Here is a 22,175-nt window from a genome sequence, read left to right on the forward strand (position 1 = left end):
AACTACAGTGAGGTATCACCTCACACCAGTTAGAATGGGCATCATTAGAAAACCTAGAAACAACAAATGCTGGAGAGGGTGTGGAGAAAAGAGAACGCTTTTGCACTGTTGGTGGGAATGTAAATTGATACAGACACTATGGAGAACAGTATGGACGTTCCTTAAAAAACTAACAGCAGAATTACCATATGACCTAGTAATCCCACTACTGGGCATATACCCAGAGAAAACCATAATTAAAAAAGGCACATGCACCCCAATGTTCATTGCAGCACTATTTACAATAGCCAGGTCATGGAAACAACGTAAATGCCCATCAACAAACGAATGGATAAAGAAGAAGTGGCACATATATACAATGGAATATTACTCGGCCGTTAAAAGGAATGTAATTGGGTCATTTGTAGAGACATGGATGGACCTAGAGACTGTCATGCAGAGTGAAGTAAGTCAGAAAGAGAAAAACAAATATTGTATATTAGCACATATATGTGGAATCTAGAAAAATGGTACCAATGAACTGGTTTGCAAGGCAGAAATAGAGACACAAATGTAGAGAACAAACGTATAGGTACCATGGGGGGAAAACAGGGGGAGGAGGGTGGTGTGATGAACTGGGAGATTGGGATTAACATATATACACTAATATGTATAAAATAGATAATCAGAACCTGCTGTATAAATAAATAAATAAAATTCAGGAAACAAAAGCCTTTGAGTGACTTTGCTGATTTTCAGAAGTGTTTTGTGTGTGTTTTATGGGGGAAAGAGAAGGAACTCTTAAATAAATCTCTGTAATTCATAAGAAAATAAATAAAAAAGAAAGAAAAGAACTCATCTGACACTTCAGGGGTAAGTTTTTTTTTGAATCTTTGTTCCTGAGTGAATATGAACTGGGAGTAGAGAAATGACCAATTGAGGGTAAGTGAGAAAGAAAAGAGGGTAAGAAATACCCTGAAAACAACAAAATAAATACTAAGACCTAGCCCTGCTATATTTGCAAATAGTAGTCTATACATAGTATTTAGGGTTCTTTGTCAAGTGCCCAGTAAATAATAGCTATTAGTTCTTGAGAAACTCATCTGGCTGCCAGTTAATCCTTTATAACCATTATCAATCTTTTAGTCACTTTGCTGATAATTAAAATTTTAGGGAGAAAGTCTCCTTTAATTCATCGAGCTTGGGACCTGGAGCTGTGTCCTGCTTGGTGTAGGATACCGTGATTAACAATGCAATGTGAGAGAAGTATTCCCCCAAAAGGAAATCAGGGTACTAATTTCTTTTAAATAGTAGGAAGACATGGTGTTAGCCGAGAAAGAGTAGCTGTCCACTACAAGTCTAGTAAGAGAGCGTGAATATATATGAATCTATTAAAAAAAAAACAAACACCTTAAGAGAGAAGTGAAGTCCCTCTGTGTACCCCAGGAAGTACTTAACTCCTGGGGAGACAAGAGGGGTAAGGAGAATAGTCAGTTGTCTAGTTTGGCCAGAGGAGACAATGCACAAAAGTAGTAGATATGAAACCAATAAAGTGGAGAATTAGGATGAGATAAAGGTAGGCCTTGAATGTCATTTAAAGTTCTTGAAATTTAGTTTACAGGAAATTGAGAAACCAAATTTAAAATTGAAAAATCTGAGGAAGGAGAAAGCTATGTACTTGTGTAGAGATTTGAAGCAAGTAATATAACCTCCTTGCCAAGTGTCCTTAGCTTTTGTGTATTTCCAGTAACTATCCTCTTTGAAAATGTTCTAGGTCAAAGTTTTCCCATGATATTTCAAGTCAACAGATCACTTGTGTAAGGTTAAAATTACCTTTGACAATAAGGGGAGAAAAATATACACGCACACGAGAAAAACAGCTCCAAAAACAACGTTTTGGCCTTTCTTGTGAAAGAGCACAGCACCTTAAATGTCTTTTATAAGGTTCCAAAACTATCTCAAATTACTAAAAGAAAAAAAGATCAGTTATCAAGTTTCATGTTAAATGTTATTTAATTTAATAAAGTGCATTAATGAAAGAAACAAGTAGTTCAATTCAAATGAAAAAGCATATATAGCATTATGGAATACTCACTGTTCTTTTTTTAAGAAAATCACTTATTTTGACCTAGATGAGAAGGAAATACAAAAAAGAGGGGATATATGTGTGTGTGTATATATATATATATGTATATATATATATATATCATTCACTTTGCTGTACAGTATAAACTAACACAATATTGTAAAGCAACTGTACTCCAATAAAAATTTTTTAAAAAGAAGGAATAAGTAAAAAAAAAAGTTAAAAAAATTTTAAAATCACCTATTTTGAAAATTTGATAATGGATCTAGCAATGATCAATAATGGCTGCTAAAATGAGTAGGTGAAAATCTGATGGGGACTTCTATATTGGATGGATCAGACTGACAACACTGAACCCACTAGTCATTCTTAACATCACCAAAAGATAGATGGTAGAGACATCCTGGACTTCCTCATATGATGCAGTTATGAATAACACACCACCATGTATCATGTCTTCTTGCTCCCCCAAATCACCTAACCTACATCTGGTCAAGCCTCTAGATTTGACTTTTCATAGGAAATACAAGGAACAGAAGAATGTATTAAGTGACACCACCAGGACACAGTCTGGAAAATCTAGGATGTGGAAAATTCTATGAGACAGTAGGTATTCTATAAAAATACCTATTTTTTCACACACATTAAGAGCAAGATAAAGAATGATAAAAAGGAAATATATATATTTTAAAGAGACTAAAACACATAATAACCAAGCCATTGTGTGGTCCTTGTTTGCTCCTCAAATCAACTTAAAAGGAAAAAAATTATGAGACAATTGGTGAAATTTGAATGCTAACTAGATATCTGATGATATTAAGGAACTGTTACCTTAGTAATTACTGCAGGGAAATGAAAATTATTTATTGATGATAACCAACTTAAAGGATTTCAGTGGAACCAGGATGGAAGTATTGATTTTGAGTGAAAATCTAAAATACTCTGATAGGGCAAAGTCTAACTCTTAGATTTTTTCTAAGTGCATTCAAATGAGACCAATGTTTGAGGTTAAAGCACTGTTATTGGCCTCTTGTTGATCATTAAGAGAGGAACCCCCGTTGCTAAATTGTGAAATCTTGTACATGATGAGAGAGAAAAGGAGAATGTCATTTTTTTCCATGTCTCTAATACTCAAAAGTATTCCTTTTAGAAAATTGGGGAGAAGGGGGGCAGGAAATAAGGCTATGTGTGCCTAGCTCCTGATAAACCTTCTCAAACTCTGAAAGAGTAACAGAATAACTCCCTGTGGACGAAAAGGCAACTCTGGTCAGCCTAGGCCTTGGAGAATATCTTGGCTTTGTAGGTCACTTTCCAGAGAGCTAGTTGCCTAAATTAGTGAAGAAGTTGCACCATGTATGTTTTCCATCCCATTCCTCTGACCTCATCCTCATCTGCAAAGCAAATTTAACCCAGTTGCTGATGCTCTTGGACTCAGGTTCAGAAACGTCTGGGATGAGTTGTCATACCTGTGCACCACTCCTGCCTCACCCCAGCATCAACCCCGTGTAAATTTTTCTGTACTGTAGATTTAAAAGAATGGTGAAAACACTAAGATAATATTGGGAGAGGGATGGGTATAGCTGACTACTTATTACTCTCACCCAAGCCTCTCATTACAGCTGCAGTTCTTCCAGAACACTAATATTTTGCTGTGCTTTTCTCTGAGGTTTTCATTCCCCACTTTCCCTGCCATTGAATTATACCTACTCTACAGGGACTGTAAATGTGTTAGAAGCATAATGTAACTAACAGAACTAAAGAAGGCAATGTTCCCTCTCTAAGATATCCCTTCCAGATGGAGTCTCTCACTGATGGTCAAAGACAAACAACAGGGTAGAGGGATAGTAGACGGGTCAGTGAGAATGGGTAGCATTTGGAGGATCAAAATCTTAAAAGAATGGCTCTTTCTCTTATTTGTTTTCCTTTTCCTCTTTGGATGGATTTTTTTTTTCTTTTTTCTTTTTTGCAACTTCAAGGTGACTGGTTGAAGAAAAAGGAACTAGTATCTTCTTGCACGTGTAAAGATGAGCTTCCCTCCTGAAATGCCCTACTAAAGATGTCGTGAAATGGTGAGTGAGAGTGAACATGCTGTTCAGACTTGCGAGTAGGGGAGGTGAATAATCTTGAAAGGGAGAGCAAGATGGCATTACTTCTTTCTGGGTGAATAGCCCTTAGATACAGAGAATATGGGGTTCTCTTAACAGAAATGAGGTGGGTGAGTATTTTGGAAGGAAACGTTATGAGTTGAATTTTATAGATATTGATTTTATTAGTCTTTTTGCTGGACATAAATTGAGTGACTTGCTGGCTCCCAGTAATCTTTTCATTGACAATACCCATCATAACTCACCCCCTTCCTCTGGAGTTACCATTGTCCATGCCCCACCTTCTCCTCATACCCACACATGAAGCCAAAAATGCAGTCACTTGCTTTGGATGGGAGTAGCCATCCTCTTACTTGACTCTGTCTCCTTGACCTTGGTGATTTAATAGGGTAAAGAACTTGACTCAGTTGGACCTGTCATAGTATCCACAATGACTGGAACGGACATTGGCACATGACCCAGACTGAGCCTATGAAATGCCTTCCCTTAGAATTTTCACACTTGAGTAACAGGCTAATGCCATTTTCTTTCTGATCAACAAGCTATGTTGGTGTGTACCCAGATCTGCAGGCAATAAGGTTTCCATCCTTATTGAGAAACTAAATTAAGAGAATGAAGTTCACACAAACAGAGAAAAGGTAGCAAGAATGTGGTCTTGATAGTATTTGATTTCCTGGTTCCATCTGCTCCTGAGGTAAACCCTAACTTGCCCCTCCTCTGTTTGGTTACATAAGCCTAAAAATTCCTCTTTGGAGTAATCAAGTTTAAAATATATTCCTGTTACCAGAAACCAAAAAGCCCTAAAACAAAAGTGAAGTGATCACAACTATCAGATTGTTTATATATCCATGAATCTTAGCCCCGCATCAACCCAACTATAGATTGTTATAAGTTTTTTTCCTAAAACCATCTCACTGAAAAACCGTCATTGTAATAATTGAAAATGGTTGATTCTCATGGTTTGCTGTATGACAGTGGTATAATTCACTAGTTTGCAAATGACTGGTTGGCAATATTGGCTCCAAAATTTTCAGGCTCCAAATGTATGCATTAGTTCAGTAAAGATATGTGAATAAACATCCAGCATTATTGATTCATTTTTAACAGGAGTTATCTCTTAAAAGTTTCTATCATCACATTTGTCCCTAGTCCCTATTATGTACAGTTGTGTCATGAACTCTGGCTTGACTTGGTATTTAAAGGAATTAGGAACTGGAAATATTGTATTTCTAACATCGGCAAAGACATGTTCTTGGTCATTGTATTGATGGTTCACCTTGTGGTTTGCGGCTATTTTTTCTCTCTCCAAAGTTGCCTGTTGCCTGTTATCAACAGTTTAAACAGCAAATTATTGGGAGCAAACTGTAAATACATGCATATATCCTTCCAAGTCATTCATTAGCAGTTTTGTTTTTCCCTGCCCACTGTGAGAAGTACTAAGATTTAATTGAAATTTACTTAAGCTATGCTATTATGTATAACATCATAATTTCAGTTATACAAAATGAATGAACTATGAAGAAAATGACTGGTTCATCCTGAATGTTATAAACAATATGTAGGAGAGGAGAGATTTTAATTAGGGGTATATAAAGCTTTCAAGTTACCTAACAAATAAGAAAGATCTCTGTTTCCTTCTGAAAGAGAACATGATTTAGAAGCTGAAATAATCGTTTCCTTTGAAAGGACCCTATTTAACCATGCAGTTTTTTGGAAGCAAGGCAGGCAGTAAATTGGTGGGTTTCAGGTATTCCTATGTCCTATAGTGCAAATGCTACCTCAATCATACTTTAAGTAATTTGTAAATGATCTTATTTTTATGAATTGATAATTACTTAATATGTCATATTCCAGAGTTTTCCAAGAAGAAAAAAAAGTTTAACAGGATAACAAGTGCTATTTAAAAAAAAAAAAGAAGACTTGTGGCAAAATAAATTTGAGAAACACTGGCTAACAAACTGGTTTCTTCACTGCAGGGCTTCTCAGAATCTTTAACATGGTAATATGTATTGTGAATCGCCACCATAAAGATAACATTTCCCATAGTTATTTTACTGTGGGGTTCTTTTTGAGTAGAGTATTTGTGAAACTAGAATTCCTTAATACATGCTTTAAGTGATTTATTCAACCTATGTGTTAATTCCCTACTAATATGTGGCAAGGATTAGAAATATTAATAAATGAGTAACTTAAGGCAGTCAAAGTTTCTGATAGAAGGGAAAACCTGCCTTTCCCTATCTTTGGTTAGTGAGCTAATAATAATGAACAGTGCCTGAAACAGTCAACACTGATGAGAGAAAGGTAAACATCTTTTACACTAACAACATATTTTGCCTTGAGCAGGCGAGGAAAGCAGGAAATTGGTGGTTTCCAGTGTCACTAATGTCCTGCTAATGTCAAATCTGAAAATTGCCAGACACAAGCCTACGTCTACTTTGCCTGCAAGAGCTCCTTAAAGGTGAATTGTTCGTGGGTTAATTTTTCAAATTGTCCTCCCAAAACACTTGCCCACAGTTTGGGGCCTGTTTGTCCTCTCAGGTTACCAGCTTCCAGGCTAATCTGGTACACGTTTAAATAAGGATTACTAAGATAGCAATATTTTCCTTCATATGAATAATTTGTATCTAGAGCTGGATGTGTCCCGTGGGTGTATATATGCTCTTGTATATTTCTAAGAAATGCTAATCAAAACAGAGAGTGGTTATTCTTACAATGCTTGCCCTGCATCCTTGGAAGTGGTCGGTAATGATGACAAACATTAGAATCTGTTCATGTATGATAGTTTCTTTTTAAAACGTCAGCTAGATTTTTATCCATCACAGACAAGTTTCAAGTCATGTGAGCTTGTTAAATAATTTGTTAATACAAAAGGCAATTAAGCAAAACCACCAACCATACACATGGCTTTAAGATCTTAATCTAAAGTGAAATTCATATCATTTATTTATATGTAACAATAAATGACCACTCTAGACACTTGAAATCATTTATTCAAGGCATTTTTACATAATCTTGCAATCATAGTGTAGGCATATAATAAAAGAATGTGAGAGTGTAAAGAAGAATATAAAGCCAGTGTCTGGGCATTTAAAATAAGAGCTCTTCAAAAAAGTTAAAAATGTTTTACAACTAGAATTCCTGAAAAATTTGGGAGAAACTAAAACTTCATTAAAAACATTACAATACCAAATCACATGTTACTCAGTTCATAGCAAGCAGTTATATATTAAATGTTTATATCCTGTGAGCTAAGACAACACATTTTACATTCAAGTTGAAATAATTCAGCACCATTTTGGCTAGAAGGTTAAATGAAATGCTTTAAGTGTTCAAAAGTGGCCCAGGACTTTTGGTAGCTGGGAATGAAATATGGCTATTGATTGAATATATTGATTATGAATATGAATTCTAAACATAAAAAATATAGAAAAGGGTAATTTTTACTTATCAGTTATACTGTTAACTATCAAAACAAGCTATTTTTAAAACAAAATATCTTCTGACCATAAATTCAATATTTTAACAAATTTGGTAAAGATAAATTCTTAGTACCATGATAATTTTAGTGAACTGCATTTCCTCTACAATCTAAGTATTGGGAACGTTTATGAGTGTGATTATCTCCTATGAGGTCAAGGAGAAAAAAATTGTTCATTATTAAAAATAATGCCTAGTGAATAATTAGATGATAGCAATTGTGAATAAAGTCATTATGTAAAAATATAAAGATTTCCTGGAAATAGGCAAGTTATGTGTTTGTATGTTATGGTACTGTTGCGAGACTGAATCCTAGCCTCAAAGGTCAAGACATCTTTAATACAGACTGTGGTCTGAATAATTATGAGGCCACTAATATGGCACGTGGAAGACTCACTAAGTTATCTTCCCATTTAGCCAACTTTTTCACAGTTCTTATTAGTTTAAAAACCAGTCTCTTTTCAGTACTCAACATTCTTTGTATCATTTCTACTTCCTATTTAAAAGGTTTTTTATTTGGAGTTTGGTAAGACTGGATTATATTTTTTATTTTGTTAATGGATAAATTTTACCAGCTAATCATTATCTGTGAGTCTTGGTGGTTATTCAGAGAAGAGGTTACTTGAGGTTCAAAAATATTGAGTGTTAAATCAATACTTGTGAGTTATGTGGGAGTGTTTAGGGGTGGGGAGGAATATTTATATAAGGAATAAGTGAGAATCTTTAGCCTCTTAATCGAAACTGTTTTTTTCTAAAATCAACGAAATAGTATGTGTTACATTTAAAAGGCAGACACTTCAGGGGTTGGAAACATAGTTTTAACTATTAGTAACACGTACTTGCATATATCTATTCATTTTTAACATTTTCTTTAATAAACTATGGTCATGAAAAACAATAGTGCTTAAAACAGAAATTCTTTTAGACATGTACTTATGATGTTAAAAATGAAGTAAGCTGAACCTCATGGGTTATAATGACATTTCGAATACTTATTGAGGTTAGGGACAATCATTTTCATATCCCAATGCCTAGCATGTGAGTGCCTAGTGTATATTAGGCCTTTAAATGATGATGTATGTACAGATAGATGGAAGGCCCATGGAATGATAGTAAATACATCTTCTCATATGTATCCAAAGGCCATGATATTAGCTAGTTTTTAGTATAGGGGTAAGAATCTTAATGAAATGATAGGTCTTAAATCTGTAGATGCCAGTCTGGCTCAGTATTAATACTGACAGTAGTTTTTGTTTTTAAAAAAGCAAGTATATTAAAATATCTCTATTAGAAAAGATTACAACTTAAAAGGATCATTCTACAATCTTAAAACTAAAAGCAATTTAAGGCAAAGAGGTACATCAAAGAAGCTATTCCATAGCTCAGATACTAGCTCAGTGGAAGTTCTGGGTCTCTATCAAGCTGTCTGTATTGTCTCTTGGTAAGTGTGTGCCCTGGCAGATGAGGATCATGTGGCCCACTCTATCTGCCCTTGATTACTGTCCATCTCTAGCCCCTCTTGCCTTGCTAGGCACTCGTTGAGTGCAGAACGGTTACTTATAGCTGGTGTTGACATTACAGCTCTATGACATATAATACAGGGATGCCAACTCACTTTTAAATTCTACCTAATGTGTCCTGGCACTGGAAATACCTTGCTTGAGATTTTAATACTGGTTAAGGGAGGAAAATTTCTGCTTAAGCACCACTAACTTAAAAGTGTAATTTGATTTCTTTCTGTACCTTTTGAATCTCAGAAAAATAGAAATTCTCCAAATTCTGTTGTGGCACATGGTTTCACAGTTTAAAATAAAATCACAGCTGTCTCATGCAACACAGTCCTTGGTTTTGCAGAAAGTTGTTTTTTCTTTCCTTATTGACCAACATCTCAAGTATATAATGCTATGTGCTTTGCTAATTTGTATTATATTTCAGACACACACAAAAAAACATGTATGACTGATTCCTGGATGACCTAGGATAATGTTCTTGTATCCATATACATTGTCATTTATTCTGGATAATTTAAAATTTTTCAGTCTTATTCTTTTTAAAGCTGATCATTTAAAAAATGTAGAAAAGTTGAAAATCCTAAGGTGTTTTTCATTAATATTTCTAAGTATTTTAGAGACAGTTGTGGTTTGGGGGACTTGTTTGAATGATTTTCATGTAAGCAAGGAAACTCTTTTGGCTAATAGTTTAATATACTTAAATGCATACTATCTCTGGATGTATTACATCTATCATCAGAATGACTTCCCATTGACACAGTTGTCCTATGTATAGCAGTCCCCAGAACAGTAATTTTAAGAATGCCAATTAAAAGGTCTCTGCCCGTAGGAAAACTAAAGAATAGAGGGGAGCATCAACAAAGGTCAGACACGAGTTGGGCAGCTCAATTACTTAATTCATTCCAAAACAAAAGCTGACTTAAGTCAGAATGAAATTTTACACTTGACAGAAAGAAAGGAGTTTATCTACTAATTTTAAAATGTAAACATAAATTTTATATAGGGTGTAACTATCTGAATACATATATTGCCATTTCTCTGCTATATAGTAATATTTCTTGACACCAATGGTAACGTGTTTGTTCCTTCCTCAGTACCAAATGTGTCCATATCTATTTAAACAGTAGGAGCCTCATTTCTAAAGTAATCTATTCTAGGACATATATAAGCCAGTTATTATTATGGTTCACTAAAGTTTCAGAACTTTAGAAAATTCTCAGTTTAAAATAATTTTGACTCATTCATTGAAATATTTTTTTTCGTTTTGCACTATAATTTCAGAAGGAGCATAAGAAATTTGGATTTCTTTGAAAGAGCCAAGTGTGCAATTACAGACTTGAAACACTGCATTAATTCACAAAGTAATGTGAATGATAATATTAAAAATTTCCAAAATAATGCCGATTTAAATGTTCAAAATCCAGTTATGTGCTTTGTTACAAAACAGTCCAAACAAAAATTCCTTTGTTGTTTTCTGTTCTCTCTTTCAAAATACATGAATCCTACTGAAGTTAATCTATTTTTTCCCACTTCAGAACACCAGGTACTGATTTATCCATTGGAAGTTTTGGCTTGCTTTCTAATACCTAGATTAAGAAAACAAAATAAGACAAGTTATTAACCTGATAATACTCTGAATGAGTGTAGTAGACAAGTTTAAAGTCACCTTTTTAAAATATGTGTCTGTGTATACAGATAGATGGATAGATAGATAGCAATTTCCCTCAACCAAAGCGATAGTCACCTTCTGAAATTATCCATTAATACATTATTTTAATACTGATTTGAAGAAAGTGACTATGTCAGTAGCAGAAAGTGTATGCCTGATACCTACAAACTTGATGTTTAGAGTTAAAAGAAATCCTCTGAAACAATCAAGGCTAAAGCAGGATGTATAGGAACAGCAGCCCTGGCCCGGTGAGTTCACTCCTTGCAGCAAGTGTGGCATGTCCACTAAGAAGCAGGTTCATGACCTCTGCACTGTCCTGCATTAGTCCTTTCCCAGCATGGTTCTGGATGTAGAATGTTACATTAGCAGGAGACTGGGTCAAAGCCAATAAACCTAATATTGTATTTATATTGTGATCATAGATCCCCACATAAATGAAATAAGAATCACTTAGTCCAAATCATAAACCATCAGTTTCCAAATAGTCATTTCTATGAAAAAAGAACTTAATCATGGTATCTTAGAATTGAACTGGGCCACAGAGTTACCTGGTTCATACGTTGGGTTTACAGTGAGGAAGATGAGGGAGATAGGACACATCAAAGGCACACACTTTCTTACTGGGTGGTTTTTACACACCAATAGAATGCTCTCAAATATTTGATTAGCATGAAAAACAATCGGTGAACTAAGAGATGATGTGTCTTTAAGAGTTAAAAAAAAGTACAATAACGTTACCAAGGGAATCACACACACTTGCTTACAGAGCCATGGACTGACCACATGGCTTTAGGCAAGATACACACCTTGCTCAAGAAACTTCAAAGACTCCCCGTGGCCACCAGGATGAAGTTCAAACATTTTAGCTTGCTCTTCAGTGCTCGCTTTGATCTGGTCCCAAATTTTCCATTCTTTTTGCCCATGAAACTTATGCCTTAGCCAGACTAGAAGACTTGCTTTTCCAAACATGCCCTGCAATTTCTTCTTGCCATGCAGTTGCAGGTGATGTTGACTCCTCCCAGCATGCCCTTCCTTAACTCTCTCCAGTGCAGTCCTCCTCAGCCCTCAAGGCCCAATTCAAATGCTGTCCTAAAGCCACTCCTGCATCTCAGCCAGAGAAAATTTCGCCTTCCTCTGAACTCTGATCCCTACCAAGGGAGGCGAAAGTGAAAGTCAAAATATAAGAGGTGAGCATCATTCTAAAGGTGAGGGTTTCTTTCGCAAGTCAAGGTTTCTGTACTTCTCCCATTATTTTCCACTCGTAGAGAAGTATGAGCTCGTTATTTTATTACAAATGACTACCTGTGGGTCCTTTCATTTTTTCATATTTTCATCTGATCAATATTGCTCATTAAAATTTTACATCAACCAGTCTTGCAATTTATAGTCAGTGACAAGTGGCTAAAAAAAGAGAAAGAAACTATGCTGGAACAAAATAATTTTTATTTGTTCTAAATATCCAGCAATACCCAATTCAATGGATTCTACTGATGACAAGCAAGACACCTTCTATACAACAACAGAATCACCTCACCAGACCTTTTCCTCATGGGAGGGCAGCAGTTGTACCTGAGAGTCACTTAGCTTATTGTAGCAGAGGTCATCCTGTTTTGACTGCATTTTATTTTACCCCCCACCATGGAATTTTCATATTGTATCAAAAATGAAAGTGCCAATGAATACATAATGAGTGAATAAATTAAGGAATTATAAAAATTAAGGGAAATTAATCCACTTATTTTAAATTATTTTACTTTAAGTTCCTCCTCTTCTGGGGATTTTCAGTTATACGGTGATCAGCTCCACACAATATGGGCCATAAACAGCCAGGTTTTCTGTATTTTGGGCATGTTCAGAAGAATATACTTGATAATCTTCTTTCAGTGCTACACCTTTGCTGTCATAGACTACATCTGTCTCTAATGCTATGATGACACTTAAAAAGCACAGGCTTTGCTCCTCTATGGAAATAAGGAAAAGGCTCCCCTCCAAGATGAATGTAGCCCAATGCACTTTAAGCTCCACCTTCCTCCTGGCTAGGATCCCCAGTAGTGGGCAAAATATGCACAACCAGATAGGTTTATCTGTACTTTGGAAAGCCCACAAACTACAGGTTCATCTGCAGCAACCACTTGGTTTGTGTAGCAGGGAGAAATTTCTATAAATTTTAAGTTTCTAGTGTAGCTCTGTTAGACACCTTTCTGCATGATCCATAGGCACTCACTGGTGCCTCTCACATCACAGCAAAGCTGACACGTGTTCAGTATCACTCTAATGGTGTTCTTGTGTTGGGAAGGTATCACTCACAGGTGGCATATGTAGTTAGAATCTATAACCCAGCATCACTAGAGCAGGCAGTGCTTAAGGGGTCAAGGTGGGACAGAGAGACAAGAACGCAAAACTACCCTTTAATTACTCTCATCAAAGCACCACACCTGCAATATTTACATGCTGGGATTCCTTCTAAGATTTCATTCAAGGAAGGGTTTCAGGACTAGGAAAATTATGAAGGCACCTCCATACAAGCCTCCTTTTGCAGGGTATTTCCCTATTACTTGTGTTTGTAGAACTCAAATATGTGAAATCTTGATTTCTACAGAACAGGTGGTCTGACCTCTTCAGCTGCATGCTTTAAGACAGTCACTTTCAAAGTATACTTTGAAGAACTCTAGGAATTTCTTCAGGGCTCCTTCATGGACTATGGGGAAGAGGCAGGAAACCCAACTCTCTGGGCTCCCACAAGGTTATCCACACTGCATATTGCATATTTTACAGACTCAGCTGCCATAGACTTTGAGGGTAAACAATGTGCTCTGTGTCTTGTCTTAAAAGCTAAGTTTCAGGGTGATAAAAACCTGAGTACATCCCCTTCTCCATTCTCTAGCATTATCAAAAAAAGATCAGCTCTAATTATGTTATAGTACAGAAGCTGCCGTTTTCTACCTTTGGTCTATTTTACAAGGAAGCTGCAGTAGTAGTGAAAACAAACGTGTATAATGCCTATCAATGAACTAAAACTCATTGTCAGGAGAATTACTTAGCTAGGCAAATAGGACTCACGGTGAAATTGTGCAGCCCGAGGCATATGCATGATGTCCTGTGTAGCGAATTTCACAGCGGACGACATTGTTGGTATAGTCTGACTCAGGCACCAGGTAGCTGGGGTTCACACTGACCTAGGCAACATAAACATCATCTGTGTTTCAGATTTTATTAGCAGTGTTTACTGGTTAATTTCTTCCTATTTTCACAGGGCTAGAACAGAGGCAATGTGCTCCAACTAAATCAAGCAGGGAGGGGGTGTAAGTTAGGCACGTGGTTCAACTCTGGAGAAGTTATCGAAGGAGGCTGTATATTTTTCCCTAAAGTTCTTTCAAATAAGCATTTTTAAAATATATCTAGGTTGGTTTAGAGGTACTTCTGGAAGATGTATAATTGCTTGAAGGACCGTGATTATTTAACATTGGAATCCAGAGAAGAGGCCCATGAGTTGCAACTGAAATAAATTATGGGTACATATTCAAAGTTCTCTACCTTTAGAATATAGTTTCCAGGTTTTACATCTGTAATATCAATCCACTGGCAGTCTATGTCTGCATTATAGGTATCATAGCAGCCAGGACTCAGCCCCTGAAACAAATAAAATTCAAAAATTAAAAAGATGGTATATGGCTAGAATGTGCTAAAGAATATGCTTATTATTTGCAAATTAAATTTTAAGTTAGTACTTACAAGAGTTTGACATAAAACTATACTTATATTGCATCTCCTTTGAGAAGTATATATTACTCAGCCTTATAGCACCTCCAGCTAAAAAAAATACAGGACTAATATAAGTAGTAGTACATCTCGCTTCTTAAAATTGTCATAAATCACTAGTGATAAATACAATCTTAAGTGACAAAATAGGCCTCTACCAAAATTCTTGAATATTACCAGTTCAGGAATAAAGGCCATGTAATAATCAACTTGACTCAAATGTCTTGTTATCAGTGGAACTCTCTCCAATTTCTCTTCTTGGAAATTACCTTCCTATACTCTGAATATCCAAGATACTCTGTGTATAGATTTTATGGTATTTATCCTTTTCTCCTCTATATTAAAATCATACTATATAAGAATATATCTAACTAGAGATTGTAAGCTCCCCAAGGACAGAGTCATATTGCATTTTTGAATAGTTAACACTTATGAACTATGTATTATATGCCAGGATCAATTAAACATGTTAAATATATAAATTTAATTCTCACAACTACACGAGGCAGGAGGTAGTATTAACCCATTTTACAAATAAAGAAACTGAGGCACTATAAGGTCAAACAGCTCACACAAGAATATACAGCTAGTTAATGGCTGAGCTGGTTTTGAGTTTAGGCATTTGGGGTCCAGGGTCCCTGATTGTAACCACCACACTATGTTCTTTTTCACATCATCACTGAATATTTTGTTGTATTAAAGGGACGATTGCCACATCAACTCTACTTGCAAAGATAGTCACTTCAATCAGTAAATGAGTGCCTTCTACAGGCTGAGAAGAGAAAAACACCACTAAGATATGGTCCTTGCTCTCCAGAAAGTTATAGCCTGGTGAAATTTGCTCAAATTGGAGTCCATAGGTATATTCTTGATTCCACTGGTTCTTCATCAGACGTTTTAACTGTTGTATTTGCAGTCTAACACTAATCAAAATGAATTAAAAAGTATAGGCTAGAATCATTTAAACTCAATACCACGATTTAATTTCAGCAACCAAAATTGTTTGGTGCTTAAGATCACCTTGGTCACCAGAGAGATGGCAGAATCATCTAAAGCGTGCTCTACTAGTGCTGGTTTGCCTGTGGTTTGATTTGGGAAGAATGGGGGAGAACTGTGCTCTCATCCAGCACACAGTAGTACAGATAGGCCAAACTCAAAAAGTACCTGTGCCACAGCAGTGAGAACCATTTTCCCACTTTGGCCCATACCAACTTGTGATCATTCGTTAACCTTATGTTGAGTAGTAAATATATTATGAAGAATTTTCTGTTTCTGATTTCCAGCACATAATTCTGATTCTGGCACATAATATATATTCAGTAAGTGTTAGCTATTATTGTCGCTACTACTACTACTACTACTACTACCACCACCTTCATGGCACTGTAAGGGATTCACTGGATTAGATACCCATTTAAGACTGGTTTAAATAATGCTACAATGCTTATCTTACCTTTAAGTGAACAAAAGAACTTTAAAGAATGCTGAAATTGCCACTCTACCTTACTCAAGTGGCAGAATTTAAGTATAAGCTTTGATTATTTGAACTGGCAAACAAAAAAGTTTTTCAGGGCAGTAAGCAAACAGGCATTTCCTGTATTCAAACTTTGAAAACTTTTAAAAAAATGTAGAACCTTAGCCAAGCCTGTATAGATTAACTATTCGGTTTTAGCAAAACATAACTGTTTGTTACATAAATTAATGAGGTTAATGTAACTTTCTAGTTTCGTATATATTTAATATGTAAATTTGTTATCTAAGAACTTATATCAAAGTATAAATATAAAGAAGTCACATCTAGTATTACTTTTGGATACATTTAAAAACTTTATAATACAACTAATCTAAGTCAATACTGGGACTTTGTGAGAATTTTTTTTTTCCCTTTAAATGAAGCCCATGTTCAAGAAACACCAGTCTAGTGAAAAACACAAATACATTAGTCATTTGTAGTGTAAGACCTAGTGAATAATGGTTAAATAGGACACAAACGGAGGACAATTAACAAGAAAACTACCTAGCTGATTTCACTTCATTATACACAGAAACGAACACACCATTGTAAAGCAATTATACTCCAATAAAGATGTTAAAAAAAAAAAAAAGGAAGCTACCACATAAAAAGAAGTAGGGTCACCCCCCACGGAACTGGGGGACTCACATGCTATAAATACCTATAGTCTTAGATTCAAATATTTCAGCAGTGAGCCGTCCAGAGTGCCTCTTTTTCTCAAGGAAGAAAATAAACTCCAGGTCCACTGCACAGGTGGGTGCTGTGGGACTTAGAGATCACTGAGTGAAAAGGGGACCTCTGTATACACATATGTGTAATGTGTGGGTAGGTTACATCTCTTTTGCTTAAAGAGTAAGTGCTGCCCCAGGGCGAGAGGAATTGAACCCTTACCCCTCCAATTGCTATGATGTTGTAAGCTGAGAGAAAGAAGCAACGATAACATTTAGGTCACCAGAAAGCTTCCTGCCACAGCCCTGGAATTTGCTTCCCAAGATGCCAGCTGCTGATCCTTTTGTGCCCTGAGTTATGTACATTCACTACTCCCTGCCAAGATTTCCGCTGGAGTAAAATTATAATGTCCTTTTACAAATTAGGGTTTCTTATGGAAATACTGGCACAGCTTTTAAATGACACACATTTTCCCATTATAAGACATACAAACTGCTTAGGACAGCACTCTTTTTAAAAATCCATCCAAAGGACATCTGACATCAGTTATACCGTAGGTTTAAATATATATGCATGGAGAAAGAAACTGTGTCCTCTGCTCTTCTTCATATGATTAAAAGAGACATTTTTAAAAGTACTTTTTAAGAAACTTATTTTCTGGCCTTTTGCTAATCCCAATCACCATTCTATTTTTAGTTTAATAGGTAGAGGGAGGAATAGTTTTGCAGGTGACAAAACAGAGATATCTAAACAATTGCTTACCAATCAAGTTAAAGAATACAGAATGAGTGCAGAAACTGGAAACCATTAGGATTTTTTCAGATAATAAACTACTGCTTTTCACTGTAGAACATAACAGGTAGGCACATTGACTTTCTGTGATGATGAAATACTTTAAAAGTAATTTGGATCATCAAGCCATCCCTTTCCTTTTCCCAATAATTTACCATATGGATTAGATGACCCCCTAAATAAAATAGTTTTTTTTTTAAAAAGACAGCCTGCAGGAAAGAAAATAGAAGACTGTTTTCTCTCTGAAGCCTGTGGGTTCTTGATTCCAGGTTGCCACCCTACCTGTGTGTGTGCAGTACATGCAAACCGCCTATGGTAGCCGTAGTCACAGGATGTGTCCTCAAGACAGAAACTTGCTTTGTGGCCTTCAGCCACTCTCCTCTGGGTGCTGGCATCAAGCAGGTCATAGTGGCTGAATTCATCCATGCTGTGGTAATGTCTAATGTCCCACACAACACAGAGACAGTGGTCAGTAACATACAGAGAAAGCAACGAGGATTCTAGATGACATCCCCACTGCTTCCTGCACTTGTTTTCACATCAAAATTGAGATCAAGTTGATCTTCTTAAAGGTAGATTCATGCTAGATTTTTTTTCCAGGACAAAAATCTATCAAAATTATAAGGCTTTAACTTTGCTACTAGGAAAAAAAGACCTACTTTGAGTATGTTGCTTTTCTATTTCACTCTGTTTTATATTTGAATATTAAATAGAGATAGTAAATTATCTTTGTTTAAGTGAAACTTGCCATATGTTCTCTAGTATATCTCCTTTGGCTGCCACTACCAATGCTTCATTCCAAAATAGAAGAGCACTTGTCTCTTGGGAGGTTTCTGTGAAATTTTAAAAAATTGTGTTCTCACACATTTAAAATCCTTACTAAAATGCAAAGGAGAAATAAAGGCATGTTTTATCCACCATTATTATTTAACTAGTATAAACTTTTATTTAGAAATAATTCTATTTTATCAGCAAATTAGGTGCTCACATCTATTTTCCTCCTTTCATTAAAGTGAAGGTGCTGAGCTGTTCATCTTCTCACATAAGGAAAGAACAAGAAGAAATGGCTTGAACTATAGAAAGTTTAAGGGCACAAAACAGGATTTCCTGGCAATAGACACCTAGGCAAGTTACCAAGTCAAACTATAGAATTACCTTATGTGAAAATATTTAAATTTAGGATAAAACAAGCAACTACCTTTTGCTTGGGTTTGATACAGGCCTTTTAAAAGATTGAGGTAGGCCCTTCTCAGTTCATGGAGTAAATCATCTACATCTTTCTTTGAGAACGGTATCTGAATCCTTTTCATAATGTGTGATCTTTATTAAATGCTATGAAATGCTAACTAACTGTAGATGATCTTGACTGTAATAGGCTTTTTTAGAACTCTTACCTGTAGTATATTGGGATAAAATTCTAGCGAAGCTAATTGCTGTATCCTGTCAACAGTTTTAATAAGCTGGGCTTAGAGTTTCCAGTTTAAAAGATAACAGGATATAGTAGTTGATGTATTATTTTAAAGATAGATTTCCTAGATTTTGTCAAATCACACAGAGAGAAATTCTAAATGTAAATAACAGCAATTTTCTCTCTTTGTGTAAGAATTTGTCATATCAAGAATCACCTGTAAAATGAAAAAGCAACTCAAAAGTACCCAAGAGGCCCATCCACTTACTGGTGACAACTGTGCCATTCCCAGGAATATCTCGGTCGGCTTGGTAAGAAATCTGATGTCCCTTGGTTTTTCACTCTTTGGGGAAATCTTAGCAGCACCCTGTGATCATAATCTCTGACATCTGCCCTGTATGCTGAGCTGTGATTTTGAAAAAGGAAACATTATTATTTTCACAGAATATTAACTAAAGACAAAATTACAAGCAAAACCTTTCCATTTTATAATGGTCACTACCCTCTTCCCCCAACTAGGCTATCAGTTCCAAGAGATCAGGGCATTTTGCATACATTTTTTTCTTAAACAGTTAACTAAGATGTAAAGTGGGGAAGTAACTCTAATAAAAGAGTATTCCCAGATTAGATAAATAATTTAGTAACTATCTTTAAAACAACGGCATTACTGTAGTAATATCATAGGGAATGCAATGGTGTGTGGTGCAAGACTCTAGAATGAAGATGATGAGCTTGGATTTCTTCTTTTAGCTGGACAGTTATAAAGGAAGTGGAAGAAATTTACAAAATAAATTTTGTCTTATTTATTTTGTGTGACTATATATATTTAAATACTATTGATGACCTTATTTTACATTAAAAAAATTTTTTATGCATCTTATCAAATCATCTTTTGCTCCCTCTGCTGGTTTCCCAGCAGCAAACTCAGGGAATTCCATTCCCCAAATTGCTAAGATTTTATTTTAGGACTAATGCAAAAACAAAGCTCTTGCTCATGCTCTTATTCTGGCTGAAGTAATACCAAAATAACTAAGTTAATTGTGGCTTCAAATAAAAGAAGAAAACTATGACACCCAATAAGGGGTGCCGTACTGGCAAAGTGGCTCCCAAACTTTTAAAGGGGTATTAACAAGCTCTTCCATTACAGTATTTTTTCCACGTTATAGTAGTTTAATAAAACCTTATTGGAAACAGTTGGCTCCACAGTTTAAGGACCTTGGAAAAAGAATAGGAGACACCCACACACACTCTCCAGGATAGGGTTTGTTTCATCTCCCTGACTTGTGCCACAGTTTGAAAGTCAGAACCCACAGAAATCTTCAAAATTTTAACTCTCCATCCAGGTCAGCATGCCCAGGAGAACACGTTCCACTTCCCAACTCCTGTCTGCACGGAACAAGAGTGGTCAGAACCAGGCACTTGGGCAGCACCCCCGGAACCAAGACGGAGGAGCTGGGCCGAGGAGATACAGCTGGTACCTGGCCAAGCAGTTTTCCTCCGCAGCGCATCTCAGGTTGTACATGGCCGTCTTTTGCACGTACGTGGACGCCTGTATGTAGTAGGGGTCGGGCACCAGGTCCGGAAGACCTAAACGTCAGCCAGGCGATAGGCAAAACAGTGAGACAACTCAGCGGCCCTCACCCTGGCTCCGGGTCCCTCCAGGTCCCTTACTCCTCACCCTTCACCCAGCCGGACTGTGGTTGTAGGGCTGCGGCTAGCAGAAGAATGGGGACGCCGAGGGCTGCAAAGCAATGTGCAAAGAAAGCAGGAGGGGCCAGGCGCGCGGTTTGCAGCAGATTCCAGGGCTGCCTCTGCAGGAGCAGGGGGAGGGATGGGATCTGCATGGACTGAGGCCTGCCGCGCCCAGGCAGCCACGTCGGGGAGCCACAGAGTTGGGGAAAGGGTGCGCGGGTGTTTCCGGCGACTTGGGGGTGCTTACCATACTGGAAGTAGCCGGTGCCATATCCGGGCCGGTACCTGCTCCCAGGCCTGGGCCTTTCGTATGTGTCGTAGTAGTTGTAATAGGGGTTGTCGTCGGTGTACTTGTAGGGGTTGTACGGGTCGTCGCCCACCATGCCGTCCACGTCCACGCGGTTGGGCGGCCGCAGGTTACTGAGCGCCGGGAGCTCTCCTGGCGCCGTCTGGTTACCGGTGCGCGGGGCCCCAGACATTGAGTAGCCAGCTTGGAACCAGTGGCGGGCGGCGGGCCTGGGGCGGCCAGCTGCGGCTCCAGACGAGCCGGCTGTCCGCGCCCGCGCCGCCACCGTGCGGTTGTTGCGGAGCAGCAAGATTGGCGTGCGCAGCTGCGGGGCGGTGGCGTTGGCGGCGCCCGGGGCGGTGGCGCCCGGGTCTCGCCGGCGTTGTGGCTGGTACTGCGAGCCCAGGCTCAGCAAGCTGAACACCTGCCCGTTGTTCTCCCATTGGATCTTCTGGCGCCAGGCGCCCGGAGCCGCCGGCTGCTCGCGAGGCGGCTGCTGGTGGCCGGCGGCCGGCGGGGCGCAGCGCACGAGTGCGCAGAGCTGCAGCGGCCCGAGCAGGAGTGCGGTCCAGGCGTAGCGCATCGCTCCCTTTGCTGGATTGTCCCCGCTCCTGGAGGACGTAGCTCGGAGAAAAAAACAAAAAAAGAAAGACGGGGCTCAAATCACGAGAGGGAGGGAGAAATCTTCAACTAGGGAGGCGGACTGGGCTCGCGTCTATCTCAGTTCCCACCAAGCAGTGACAAGGATGGGCTGCAGACCCTCTCCAGTAAAGGCGGCTGCTGGGACGTGGCACTCGCCTCTCTCCTCTTTCTCAGTCCTTCTGGAAGGCGACGGGGAGCGGCGTGGCGGCCCCGGCGAACGGGCAGTGTCTGGAGTGAAGGAAGGAGGAGAGATTTTAAACTTTCTGGCACATTTGCAAAGTTACACAAGCCGTTCTGGCCCGGCCGCCCCTCCGCTATTTGTTCACGTAATGTGATTGGAAACGTGCAAGGCGGACAGCTCCTCGCCTCTGCCCCTCCCTCCCCTCCCCGTCTTGTCCTCCTCCCCCCAGACACGTTGCACAGGGAGCGTTAAGGGGAAAGAACAAAACGGAACACACATCCTGAGACACACTCTTAATCTGGGGCGAACATGCAGGAATTTCAAAAGACTCAGACAGGCAAAGCCAGCCAGGCCATGGGGCGACGCCAAAATATGCACGAAGAAAAATGCTATTAGGTCACCAGCC

General features: G+C 38.0%; 1 protein-coding gene across 2 annotated transcripts; it reads right to left on the reverse strand.

The window, feature by feature from the left end:
* Positions 1-10,033: 10,033 nt before the first annotated feature.
* LOX (lysyl oxidase) lies at positions 10,034-22,146 on the reverse strand. 2 transcript variants are annotated; one of them, XM_029215623.1, is made up of 7 exons: positions 20,908-22,146; positions 20,447-20,555; positions 19,237-19,374; positions 17,843-17,999; positions 14,362-14,457; positions 13,888-14,003; positions 10,034-10,744 (listed from the first exon to the last, which is right to left on the reverse strand). In XM_029215623.1, the coding sequence occupies exons 1-7, from the start codon at positions 21,527-21,529 to the stop codon at positions 10,738-10,740; spliced, it is 1,245 nt and encodes a 414-aa protein (XP_029071456.1). In that variant the 5' UTR covers positions 21,530-22,146; the 3' UTR covers positions 10,034-10,737. The 2 variants fall into 2 exon arrangements, with proteins under 2 accessions (XP_029071456.1, XP_029071457.1); XM_029215624.1 differs by lacking the exon at positions 10,034-10,744 and having other exon boundaries at positions 13,884-14,003.
* Positions 22,147-22,175: the final 29 nt, after the last annotated feature.

This window comes from Monodon monoceros, unplaced genomic scaffold (assembly GCF_005190385.1).
Source record: "Monodon monoceros isolate NGI ecotype Baffin Bay Population unplaced genomic scaffold, NGI_Narwhal_1 Super_Scaffold_12, whole genome shotgun sequence".
Classification (NCBI taxonomy): domain Eukaryota; kingdom Metazoa; phylum Chordata; class Mammalia; order Artiodactyla; family Monodontidae; genus Monodon; species Monodon monoceros.